This window comes from Ambystoma mexicanum, chromosome 3p (genome assembly GCF_040938575.1).
Source record: "Ambystoma mexicanum isolate Mex_15411 chromosome 3p, UKY_AmexF1_1, whole genome shotgun sequence".
NCBI classification, from domain to species: domain Eukaryota; kingdom Metazoa; phylum Chordata; class Amphibia; order Caudata; family Ambystomatidae; genus Ambystoma; species Ambystoma mexicanum.
In genome coordinates, this window is record NC_090925.1 from 99,878,527 (window position 1) to 99,892,698 (window position 14,172).

Sequence of the window (14,172 nt, forward strand, 5' to 3'; positions counted from 1 at the left end):
ATTGTTAACTGGTTGCAACACACATTTCTTAGTTGTTTTTGTTTGCAGAATCAGTCCTTGCTGTGGGATATTTGACCACCTGATGCCAGATTACAGAAACATTGCAACAGTGCAAATGCAAAGTTGCTCGGTGGTGGCACTTGAGTTTCCCTCTTTCTAAAAACACTGGGACATATTAGAAAACCAATGCTCACGACAAGTGCAGTTTGGCATGATATAAGCAACTGGGAAAAACTAAATGATCAATTTTCGATGCATTTTTTGAGCCATGTCAATGTTTGCCCTAGTGCTAATACCATTCTGAATTATTATTCTGGTGCTTATAACATGTCAAACTGCACATGTTATGGTGCAATCTTTTTTTTATTATGCCTTAGAGTTTTTAGAAATAGGGCACTGGGGCAAAGTTTCTGTAATCTGGCTCATGATGCATCTTGGGTGATAGCGAAGAACATAGAATTTAAGGGTCAGCAATGCAAGACCATTAATATCTGCTTCTACATTTGAAATGTAATTGTAATTTGTTATCACCTCAGGATTTGGAGATCTATAAATAATGTGATGACAGAGCACTGCCAAATATTCTGAATAGGCTCACCCTTCTATGGTCATTCTCCCACCACTTCTTCAAAGACATGAATGTGAGAATCGACAAGAACACATGATCATGATCATGCATACTCCCCTTCAGAGCAATAGTCTTCCATCTCAGTGGCAATGCACTCCTCTACTAACTCCACCCGCACGACATCATCAAAAGGTTGGGGAAGAAGTGCATGGAGATAGGGTAAGGAGGAATGGTGCTTGGCGGCCTGAATCATCCTCACAATGTTCGAAATGCAGTCATTAACATGGGTTATTGACTACATATTGAGCATACTGTCATTAACAATCACAATTTGTGCATCTTATACAATTAAAATAAGCATGTTTACTAATAAGGGTGATTTGTATATTTCCCACATGAATTGTACATTCATCGTTTATCTTATATCTCACACGTACATGAAAATTCTAAGAGGTGGCTGAAGAACTTTTCTCATGAAAGCAGACAAATCCATTAACAAAAATATATGAAATACTAAAATTAGCCCATTAATGTATTTTCGTTATTTAGCAGTCATTCATTATGTGGCTTTTGTTAGTTTGTTTTTCTTTCTTGTATCTGTCTGGTGCATTTATCTCTCACAGTTGGTAAAATGTACTCTAGTCTCAAATGCAAGTTGCCAAATGCTAGTGCCTGCACTAAAATGGATCATTCAACTGAATTTTACAATCAAAATTGAACCCTTGATTTGTTTGCTCTAAAAAATATTGATTAATACATGTTCAATATTGTTTCATTTGATAGTAAATTAGGTTTGATATCAATAAACTAAAATATAGTAAATGTCACTTATGATGAATTCTTATTATTTCTTAAAGCTTTTTTTAGCTCTGTATTTTTTAGACTGTATATAACAGGATTACAAACTGGAGCAATAGCAATATATGCCAAAGAAGATATCTTGTTGTCTGAAAATGTTGATGCCGGTCTGAAGTAGGTAACAAAGACAGACCCATAAAGAACAAAAACAACAGTCAGGTGAGAGGCACATGTTGAGAAGGCCTTGTGACGTCCAGTGATAGACTGTATTTTCAGGATGGATGAGATGATGTTGATGTAAGATGTGATGATTAAAACAAATGAAATCACTGTGCACAGAGAGCCGATGATGTAGGTCAGTAATTCAATAGTGAGAGTGCTGCTGCACGAGAGCTTCATCAGGACTGCTATATCACAGAAGAAGTGGTTGATTGTGTGGCTCTGACAGAAGGAGAGCTTTGACATTTCTATGGTGTGGCCAATTGGTTCTATGAGTCCCATTACCCAGCATGCAGCAGCCAGGCACATACACACAGAGTGATTCATAATAGTCATGTAACGTAGTGGATGGCAGATGGCGACATAGCGGTCATAAGCCATGACTGTGAGGAGGTCAAATTCTACTACCATCATGGCGCAAAAAAGTGCATCTGTGTCAGGCATTGAGTGAATGAAATCCATGTGCCCTCCTGGAAGAAGCCGGCCAGCATCGGTGCGAATATGACTGTGGTGAGAGAAATGTCAACGAAGGACAAATTTGTGAGAAAAAAATACATTGGAGTCTGCAGATGTGAGTTAGAATAAACTGTAGTAATAATTAAAAGATTCCCCACCCAGATAACCAGGTACACCATTACAAATGCACCAAAAAGGGGTACTTGCATCTTCGGAAGATCGGAAAACCCCAACATGAGGAAATAGCCAGATGAGTTCTGATTTTCTTGTTTCATTGATCCAGTTATGCACGCAGGTTATATATATTGTTTTAGATACTGCAAATTTTAGAACAGAAAATACATTGAAACACAATGTTTGGTTAGAAGAACAGTAGAAAGCATAAGTGTTTTTTCAAATCACTTTTTTCATAAGGGAAAACCAAAATGTCTAAAATAATTATCAACATACAATAAATGAATTCATTTCAGCTGCATTATGCTGAGCTTGTACCACAGTATTGCCATTTTGAAAAACTATATGCATCAAGTGTCACTGTTTTCCTCAATTTATTATAGGGATGAACAGTGCCTGGGGGCTTTTGGTCTTGCCACCATGAAAAGAGATAATAGTGAAGACGTTTAGTTATGTTTGTTTGTTTGTTTATTTTATTTGTATAGCGCTCCAGACCCAGGAGTATATGGGCGCTCAAGGATATGGTTACAGGCATAAGTAAATACATTCGAATATATGTACAGCATTCATATAATTACAACAATATAGTTAATACAGATAGCAAACAGACAATCTGATATGCCATAGGCATTTAGATAGGTACACAGAAGATACGGGGGCTGTGGAAGCTAGTATCACTAGATACAAGTTGGTGGTGGGTAGGTGTTGGTGTATGTGTGAAGTGTCCCGAAGGAGCTGAGGAGGTGCTAGTCTTGGTTTAGTAACCAGGTGAGTTCTGAAAGGTTGAAAGGTGGGGATGGATTTGATGTTCAGTGGAAGTATATTCCAGAGTTGGGAGGCTAGAACCAGGAAACTGGTTCCGCCAGCTCTTTTTAGGGTCTATTTAGGCACCACCAAGCATAGTGTGTTAGTGGATCTGGTGATTCCGGTAGCCGATTTCAAAGTGCATTCATTGGTTAGATAAGGCGGGGCAAGGTGATTTAGGGCTTTGTAGGTGAGGCAGATAGTTTTTAGATCAATTTTTTGTTGGATGGAAAGCCATTTACATGATTTTCTGATAGCAGAGATATGTTCTCTCCTGGGAATATTAAGAGCAGCTCAGAGTGAGTTGTTTTGGAGGACCTGCAGTTTGTTGATAACGGATATATTTGCCCCTACATATATGCCGTTGCAATAGTCAAGTTTAGACTGTATAAGTGCTCTGGCTAATGTGAGGCTAATGTGAGGCAACTGTCAGTGGATAGTAGAGGTCTACAGTCTCTAATCGGTTCTACGTTATTTTGCCGATGCGTGTTTTTATTTTGGGGGGGGTTACACCCCCAAACCACCCTTTTTTTTTCTTTAATTATTCCCTTTCACCCACACATATGTATTTACTTTTTAAACCCCCCAAAAAAAAAATCACGCGGCAAAAGAACTGTATACCCTCTAATCAGCTTGCCTGTATAGGCAGTGGCTGAGGCGGTTATGTTGATTTGTTTGGAGTGGTTGGTGTTGGTGTCTAGGTAGAAGCTGAGGGTTTTTACGCTTTTTGCAATAGGAATAGTGTGTCCATCAATAATGAAGCTAGTATACCTGGGGCTGAGCTTCAGGATGGTGTTAGGAGATCCGACAAGGAGCAGTTCAGTCTTTTCATCATTCAGGCAGAGGCCATGTGTGGCCATCCATGCCTGATTGATGGAGAAGACTTTGTTGATCGGGCTAACGTCCGAAATGTAGTTACCGGAAAGTGTTAGGAGTATCTGGGTGTCATCTGAATAGTTGGTGTAGGTGACACCCAGATGGTCCAGCTTGTCGAATAGGGGCTTTGTAAATATGGTGTTCAAAGTAGGCAAGACACAGGAACCTTGTGGGACAGGATTGGATGCATGAGACCGCAGAGTAGGAGAAATGTGCTGCCGATGACAGGTGGTTGCATAGGATTTATTTATGGTCTTTATGGTCTATATAGGATGGTATTTATGGTCAACCAGGTCGAATGCAGCGGAAAGGTCTAGGAGAAGGAGGATGGCAGCCCTACCTTTATCTTTGAGTTCATCGATCTGGCTTTTGATATAAACAAGGGCCTTTTCTGTTCCATGTTGAAGACGAATGCCAGACTGACGAATTCCTAACAGTTGGTTAGTCTCCAGGTAATCTTGAATTTGTATGTAGGCCACTCTATCAAGGATTTTTAGTAAGAACGGGACGGTGGTGATCGGTCTATAGTTGGTATGTATGGACGGGTCGAGTGTTTGTTTTTTTAACAGTGGTAGAACCCATGATTGTTTCAAATTACTTGGGACTGCGTTGCTAGTGAATGACAGGTTAATACGTTTGGTAATAAAAGGGGATAGATCTCTGGCAGTGTCTTTTATGGTCTGAGCAGGGCATCTGTCCCCCTTGCAGTTTGAAGGTTTCAAGGATGCTATAATTTTTTGTGCTTCAGGTATAGTTACTTTTTTGAATGTGAAGCCTGCGCTGATAGCTGTAGGGGTAATAAAAGGGGATAGATCTCTGGCTGTGTCTTTTATGATCTGAGCAGGACACCTGTCCCCCTTGCAGTTTGAAGGTTTCAAGGATGCTATAATTTTTTGTACTTCAAGTATAGTTACTTTTGTGAATGTGAAGCCTGATCTGATAGCTGTAGGCAATGGTAAGGTTGGACTACAGGTTGGGCCATAAGTAAGTTGTTGTCGTTTGTTTTCAATTTTGGTTTGGAGCCCCGTGATTTTGTTGGCAAGGGCATTCTGAATACCTGTGCACCAGGGTTTATCCTTGGTACAGGTATCTGTGGGTGGATTAGGGTTTACTAATTCCTTTAAGATGTTAAATAGTTCTCTCGTGCTAGAGCCTGCCTGAGTTATCCTGGAGTTGAAGGATTCTTTTTTTGCACGTATAATCTCATTTTTGTAAAGAGTGGTAATATTAGTAAGATTAGTTCTATTTTCTGATGAGGGGACTGTTTTCCATAGTGATTCAAGTTTACTTTTTTGCTATCTGAGTAGTTTGAGCTCAGGGGTGTACCAAGAGTTCAGGTGAGCTTTCGGTTTCCCTTTGCGCATTTTCAGTGGTGCAATGATGTCAATAGCTTTAGACATGGATTCATTGTAGGTATTAACCAGCAGGTTCAGGTCGGCTGTGGCTGGTAGTGCGTTCAGAGTGGGGACTACCAAGGGTGTTAGGGCTTCGACTGTAATGTTACACTTATTCCTAGTTGGGCAGGCCGGGGCAATGAGAGACTTTTTGGGCAATAGGTTGTTGGTATTGATATCTAACAGTAGGAGGTGGTGATCCATCCAGACGAGAGGCAGAGGGTCCTTAAGGATTATATTGCAATTGAAGACAGCTACCCAGTCGAGAGTCCTGCCTTTCGAGTGAGTGGATTGGGAGCAGAGTTGTAGGAGGCCATGCTCAGTCAGTGCAGTAGCCAGGGAGGTAGCTGGGGTGTCATGGGGAGTCCCTTTAACAATACTCGTCCAAGTCAAGAACTGGTGCCTGTAGGCATACTCATATTGACTACATCATTCATTCAGTGGGCCAGGTCAATGAATGTGAAAAATACATACAACCCTAACCTTTGCCATGCAGTAGAACATAAGATCTTTTGAGAAGTGGTGTGATAAGGATGTGAAAACCTCATCTGCACAATGTTCAATTGCATATGTAAGACAGCAACTGGTCCACATCTCTCAATCACAGTTAATACTACAGTTATTAACATCCCAAATAATCCATGAAGCATGTTGCTCTTCTTTTCATTGTCTGGCCTGTACTGGCTAACACAGCATTGTCAATATTGGAGCAGGCTATAGGTACTGACATGAAATACTCTTGGACAATGAAGTGCTTGTTCATTTTTATAAATGTCAATTGTTCATCATACAGATATGTGAAGATTCTTCTGCTGCAATTGTCTCAAGACAGAGAATTGAACACCAGATTTTCATTTATCTCCAATTTTAATTCTCATATCAATATCAAGTTTATTGCAAAATAAATCAATGAAAAGAAAGACACACTCATTCTCTTCTAAACAAAATTAGAAAACAAAAACAACGCAAGACCAGTTCAGCACAGACAGCGCCATGATGAGCACTTTCTACAAATGACCTGTAGATGGCGTGCGGAACACCACAAAACGTAATGCCGAAAAATCCCAAAATTATCTTGGGAACGGGATGACCTGTCGAGCTAGAAAGAGTTGCTTTAATTCGGCAATCAAAGAAAGAATATTCCATGCAAAATTCATGACGCCAGACCTCACCGTTCATGAGGAGTTACGTCCCCAAGATCAACGCCACATACAAACCCACAAACAAATGTGACTTTGTTTTATATATATATATATATATATATATATATATATATATATATATATATATATATATATATATATATATAGATTATGCAGACTGGTGGATGTACGCTGCTTGTGTGATGATATTATTGTTGTACCTCAGATATTTTGACTTCTTCCCATGTCTGTTCAAGGTGCTATAGCATATAGGGCTGGTGACAATCTGACTATTGTGCAGTAATACTACAGTGTAGAGTCGTGATTTCTAAACCTTAAATTCCACCCAGCACTACCACTAGAAAACATGATCACACTCACAACTTGTAGAAAACCCCCGACCACATTCCATGGTCTACCAAAATGAGAAATCGCCGGGTACCTTGTAAAGTGTTTAAAACCTCATAATATTCACAACAAATTAACTCTTCAACTGCAAGTCAATGCAGTAGTAAATATGTGGTTCGTCCACCTAAACACAAACAAATGAATGCTAAATTTCTGCAATTTCCCACATATAACGCTCACCATCATCTCTCTTGTCATGTCAAGAATAGACTACACCAGCAGCATCTATCTCAGACTGCCAGACTACCTTACCAAAAAACTACAACAAATACAGAATACAGAATATAGCAGCAAGACTATTCCTCAGGCTCACAAAGAGAGAATGCATCACACCAACAGTGACAACCCTAAACTGTATAGCAGTCAAAAATGTTCTACAAAACACACAGAACAAGTCACAGCCAAGGAACAGAATGCATGCAGAGGAAATTGTCCATCTCCAAACCAAACTGAACACTACGGTCCTGCAACAACATTAGCCTCAAACCAAAAATATCTCAAAGTGGAAATTTGGTGGATCAGCATTCTCCTGCATCCCAGCAAAACTTTGGAATTCAGTCCCTAAAGAAATACAAACAACAGAAGACCACCTAAATTTAAAAAAAATGCTAAAACTATGTCTCTTAAACTCACTGAGCAAAACAGGAGATACAGTGAAAGGGAAACAGCTAACACAACACAAGAGAAACATCCAAAACCTAATGAACCAAAACCTGGTTACCCCAACTAAAGAAAGCATTTTAACACAAGCCACCATATGAACCCTGCCAGACCAACATAACCGTTGAATAGAATGGCACAGACTACTAACATCACTATATTACCCTATAAAAACTTTCCAATATCCTGCATACTCACCCTCAAACACCAAACACATCACACTTTCATCTACCACCACAGAAACCTAAAACCACCACAATATGCAAACACTCAGCAACACCCAACTATACACAATACGCCACAGAAAATGTAACCAATTCCAAACAGCTTACATGACCTAACCATTACTAACTAAAAAGAAAACGGCACACATTGCCTGTTTTTTTCTGAACTGAAGCTAACCATCAAATTTCTGTAGCGCTTTCCCTTCTCTATCCCACTAACTAAGCCCGCCCACCCCTCCTTCCTGTTCAGATCCTCTAGAGTGCCTGGAGACCATGACAATGCCAGTGGTGTGCAGTATAAAGCACAATAACATACCATCACATAATTAGTGTAGTATGGATCCAGTCATAAATGTGAAAATGTCACTGAATTGAATTGTGCAAACTCCTTTTCCTATTACATTAGCAAGGGCCAAGGTTGGCTATACATTTTGGGGTTGTATGACCAAGCTCAGAAGCATCCAATAAACAATATCATTGTTGTACCAAAATTAAATGAATGTCCACACTGTGTTCTTAAAAATATAGATACTTTACAAAAAAATTGTTCAAAAGCATTAATTATCCCACCCCTGTAAAGCAAATACACTTATCAATAAAATTATAAATATGTACTGATGGCTCTGCATATGAATGACAGGTGGGAGGAAAAACAAGCAGAAATGCAAGAATTCCAAATGAATTATTTATAAGTGTCTTTTAAGGTGGAGAATGGTGTTCTAACTGTGCAAAGTGTCCAAGTTAGGTGGACGGCAGGGGGCACAACAGCAAAGCATGTAGTCACACTTTGTCTGAGCTCAGTTCGGGACCAAAAAAAACCCTTCATTTATATGGAAAAATGGTGAACTAAGACTCTTGTGATCTGGAAAAAATGTCGATCTGCACACCGGCTTTGTTTTTGACCTGGCTGCTTATTGGGCACATCCGACACAGCCTACAACGTGCAATACCAGAATGGCTGGTGGCCTCCTACATAATCAGGAGGCGCTGACAGAGAGCACCAGGCCGTGATGCATCGGTGCACCTACGGCACACACCGGTTCTGATGGATTAAGGAACAGTGTGTAGCAGTGATGGAGGAACAGCTGCCTGTGCGGCCTAGTGAATTATAGAGCGCTGCCCCCAACTTTGGTCTTGATAAACCAATGGATCTACTGGAGACCATCTTAACAAGTTGGCTAGCAAGGCCCATGCTCAGAACATGGAAATGTACCAGGTGTGGGGTGCAGAGCCTGCGGCGTGGCTGAGAGTGTATTTCAGATGGAGTAGGTGAGGGTTAGCGGTGCTGCGGGCTGGGCAAGAACCCATATTTTGATCACAGGCCCCATAACACCTCATGCCATCACTTCACATAGGGGATTAAAGCTCATACGCACAGCTTGCTGTGGGTCCCTCATGGAGTTCGAACTATTATTGAATCTCAAACCCTGTCTTCTGGCCCACAGAGGATGCAGTTCATTCTGTGGACACTTTGCTATCTTGCCAGAGGATTACTGACACCATGTCAAGGTACAGACCTGCCAAACTTTACCACAATACTGCAAACACCTTGAAAGGACCACTAACACTCAAATAAGGAGGGGAAGCATCTCACGGCAGATTGCATAGGCAATAATTGGATACACTACTATTGCGGACACTGTACGCTAGTGCGGAGCGACAACACAGTGGTCACACCAATAATTTCATGATGGCTAAATTAAAACAAAAGAAGATGAACACCCAAGCTAAATTGGAGCAATATGCTACGTCCCTGCAAGCCACCCCAAACTGACTATGCATGAAGCCACAGACAAGTGAGCAACAGGGCAGAATGGCTTGACTCTCACAGATGTTATGCAAGCCATAAATAGCTCAAGAATGGTATGGGAATCTAAGATCTGTACGGTGGGATAGAAATGGCACCGCTCCATCAGGATATTCACAAAATATTCTCGAGGATGGGCATGGGGGAACAGAGGGTATCAGACTCTGAGGACGTGATCCAATCCATGAAACGCCCACCATCAGACATCCTCGGCCAGACCAAAGTCCTGGAAGAGGGGGTGGAGGATGCTGAGGGTAGGGCCAGGAGACGTACCCAGAGAATAGTTGGGATTCTGGAGTGAGCGGAAGGCCCCTCCATGGAGATGTTTTGGACAAATGTTTTTTGGTCAATGTAGGCCCTCAATTTTCTTCAGTAGAAAGGGCACACCGAGTATCAGCAAAGCCTCCACCACTTAGGGGCGCTCCACATGCAATAGTCGACAAACTACTAAATGATTGCGACCGCAGTGCAATTCTGCAAGCAGCCCATAGGAAAGGCCCACTTGTACATAATGGTTCCATGGTCAACATATTCCTCGATTTCACAATGTCGGTGCAAAAAAGCAAGGCAGTATTTTGAGGCAGTCAAGAAGAACCTGCAATCCTGGGATATCAAATATGCATTATTCTTTCAGGAAAACCTCCAAATCTTCCATGAGGGAAAGCAAACTTCTTTGGAAATCCACAATATGCCTGGAATTGGATCGATAGACAACTCACTGCACCTTGAGCACATGAACACCGCAGACCATTGGGCCGGTCAGAAAAACAATCTGTTGAAGAAAGAACCATCAATGTCCGGAGGAAAGGCAGTCCTGGATGACAATGGGCTTAAGTGGAGCATGGTGACAATGGGAATTTACCAACATGCCGACATGCAGAGCGTTAATGAGAGATTTGCAGCCGTACCAGGAAATGACCACCCAGGTACATGGAACAGCACTTCACGCATGCATATAGTACTGGTGCAGGGATGGAAGCTGGGACAGGTAGACTGGCGCTTCTTACAGAATTTGAAAACCACCATTGAGGTTTAATGTTGTTGGTTGGGTGCCAGATTCTTCATGTTTTGAAGGGGTGTGGGCTGGAGTTGGGTAAGGTGGAGGGGCCTTAGCCATAGTTAACTTAAACAGTTTACATGTTCATAAGCAGATGACACTGAAATATCTCAGCTTAGTGTATGGACAATGTAATGTGCAATTAATACCAGGACTGGCAATGGCTGTAATGCCTTCAACATGTATGACCCATAATGGTAATGGGCAGTGCGACAAGCTCAAACAGAGTGTGTTCCTAAGATATTTAAATAGAATTAAACCAGAAATGGTATTTCTTCAGGAAACTTATTTGCAGGGGCAAAACTGCAACTTCTCCTGGACTGGCCAGTGGAAAAATGGACATATAGAACCTGCTCCTGCTCCATTGCCTAGTCCGGGATCGCGCTACAAAAGATCATTCGAAGATCTAACTCATAAAGGCAAGCCGGCAGCAAGTTATGATGCTAATGGCAACAATATGAATTCCTCTCCCATCATGTTACTTCATTCTGTGCGCACAATATCTCTTTTCCTGAACCTAGTGCATTCCTAAATGCCTTTTGTGCCACATCGAGAAATGCGTGAGTGCCCCCGTCCATGGCCAGCCTCCTGTCATTACAGGAAGTCCATGCCGTGAACCGACCGTTTCTTGCAATAAGCATCCTCACGCTACCAGTCACAAGGATTACCCATTCATTCAGATCCATCGTCCACTATCAGGAAATTTAGAGTTCAACATTAAATATAGCCGCTCACCCATGCTGTTCCCCAAACTGCATGTGAGCAACCGTAACACAATTAAAAAACCTGCCCCACACTTGGCTCCTCCTCTTTGCACCTCACCCAATGAGCAGCTTCCAAAACTAGCACTCCAACCAAGTACTCAAATAGTGCACCACCACAGCATTCATGTCACCAGGTCACAAGCAACAACTCAGGGACTAACATTCACCCTAAAAGGTGCCTAGACACCACCTTTTACCCGCTGCCCAGGATACCGTAAATTGCAATGAAACGCTTGCGTGCATGCGATTCTCCAACAACGTTGGCACAAAAAGACAATTTGACCCCGCCGCTGGCATTTCTATTCAGAAATAGCAGGTTGGGTTACAGGACACTAAAAACAGGTCCATGTTGCCTCCATGCCACCAATGAGATGCCAGCCTAGGCCTCAGATCTCACCCTTGACCCATCCAGCAAATCTTGCCATAGAGGGCAGGTAGAGCAGTAGTAATCCTCCACAAGCTGCCCCCCCTAAGAACGTTTACCGCATCCCTTACCCCTTGGACTTGGTCAGGGTGCCGTCCCAGACAAGGACCCAACTCTCTTACCCAGTCACCGCCTCCACCCCACTGGGCCATATCACTGGGACATGTGACTATAAGCATGCTTTCCAGCCAAAGGAACCCCTTACTGGACCGTCCTGCCCTACCGCTCCTTTCCAAAGTAGCCCACATTAATGCCAGATCTATCCTCGCCCAAGCCCTTGACATCAATGACTTGATCACTGTACAAAACCTGGTACTACTATCTATTACAGAAACTTGGTTACAGCAAGCCTCCATCCCAGCCCTTTTCCCTAGCTATACTGGACGGCTTTACCATCCTGAGAAGTGACAGACCTGATGCCATAGGAGGGGGGTTGCCCTAATCTTTAGAGACACCCTACCCAGAAGATCCATTGCTATGCTTAGAGCAGACAACTATGAGTTGCTCTCAATTAAACTCACCTCGTCAGTAACCAACTCCCCTACAATCTATAGGAAGCAACACTAAGCCCAATTCTAGATCAATTATACTAGGGGATTTCAACCTTCCACTCAATGACCTGACCGACCATCATGTCACTTCCATTGCAAGCTCACTGACCTGGTATTTATGCACTGTGTTAGAGCCCCTACGCACAACAATGGTAGGACTCTGGATTGGGTAGCTGACCTTAATACTCAGATTACTATCTCTGCTAACACGCTGTGCCCCTGGTAGGATCACCACATCCTCTCCTTCACTTTGCTACCTTCCAAGCTCCCCAGCAGGCGCCCCAGGCTCTCCAACCTATCTGGACACGCAGTGCCCAAAAGATACCTAAAAAAAACATCTCCCCCTATCTCACACCTCACAGCCAGGAATATATTGGCTCCTCAGGCACTACCATACTAGCAGACCTCTATTCTGACATCTGACTAAAGCAGTGAACGCCAATGCACAACTGACCCTGCGAAAAGCCAAGCCCATCGCCCACATCAACGCTTGGTTCACCCCAGACCTCCAGGATCTACGTACTAAGAAACAACAAGTAGAAGCTGCTTGGAAAAACGCATCAGCTAAGACCACCAGTTGTGCATTTAACAAAATTGCTAGAGAATACAAACTAACCAATCATAGCAACTAAATCATCTGCTTATAGTACCAGAATTAGAAATGCCAGCTTAAACTCCCAGAAAATCTTCTGCATTCTTAGAGAACTTGGAATCCCAGCTGCCCCTCCATCCACTATCAAGAAAGATGAGTTGTGGTGCTCCAGCATCCACATGGCTATGAAAGCCAAATTACATTCACTACAGGAGAATATTTTGTTGAAATACAATATCATCAAATCCAAGGCACCCAAAAGCTGTACCACCCGCCTCCTTCCCCGAGCCAGGCCACCCACATCTTTCATTTCAGAGAGACTTCTGTAGTATAGATTGTAAACATCATTTGAATGTTGAAACCTTCAAAATGGAAAGGCGATATCTGTACGGCATCTATTATCAAAGACTGCTCGGACACTCTAGCCCCCTTCATTACCAGGTTAATCAATTCCCCCTTTTCAAATAACCATGTTCCTACCAGCTTGAAAGAATCCTGAGTGCTCCCGCTATTCATAAAACCCAACTTAGACCCATTGGCCCCGAACAACTACCTCCCGATCACTACAGTGCCATTTCTGCTAAAGATCCTGGACAACCAAATCCAACCATTCCTGGAATTCAACCACTTCCTAGGAAAGGGTTAATCTGGATTCCGACCAGGACATGGGACACATTGTGCACTACTAGACTTGAAAAATCAATTGAACCATTTCAGATATTCAGATATATCCTCCTTCTCTTTGACCTATCGGCTGCCTTTGACCTGGTGGACCACAACACCTGTGCCACCACCTCACAGGAGTGGCCAACTTCTCCCAAGAAGCTATGATTTGGGTTTCATCATTCCTAGAATGAAGATCCATGAGAGACTTCTTTGACTTGGCTAAGGCCCCTCTGCACCCATCTCTTGTGGTGTCCCACAAGGCTCCTGTGCCACCCCTACCCTCTACAACATATTTACCAAACCCCTAAGTAACCGCCTAGATGACATTGGCATAGTCTACACCAACTATGCCGATGATAAACAAATTATCCTCCCCCTGTGGAGTTCACATGAAGAATACACCACAAGATGATCAACAAAATCTAACTCACCATCCAGACTTGGGTGGCCATGAACAACTTGTGGCTAAACGATGATAAGATAGAAATCCTGGTAGTGGGATCACAATGCTGAAGAAACTCTCCCCCGTGTACTCATCATTCATGATTGATGGCATCAAAATCCTGGTCTCAGCATCCGTGAAAACTT

The 14,172-nt window shown here is 42.5% G+C and overlaps 1 protein-coding gene across 1 annotated transcript; it reads right to left on the bottom strand.

The window, feature by feature from the left end:
• Positions 1–1,396: 1,396 nt before the first annotated feature.
• On the bottom strand, positions 1,397–1,972 carry LOC138579794 (olfactory receptor 1G1-like). Its single transcript, XM_069650025.1, has one exon. It carries the CDS (start codon positions 1,964–1,966, stop codon positions 1,397–1,399), a length of 570 nt encoding a protein of 189 aa, XP_069506126.1. The 5' UTR covers positions 1,967–1,972.
• Between the last annotated feature and the right edge of the window lie 12,200 nt (positions 1,973–14,172).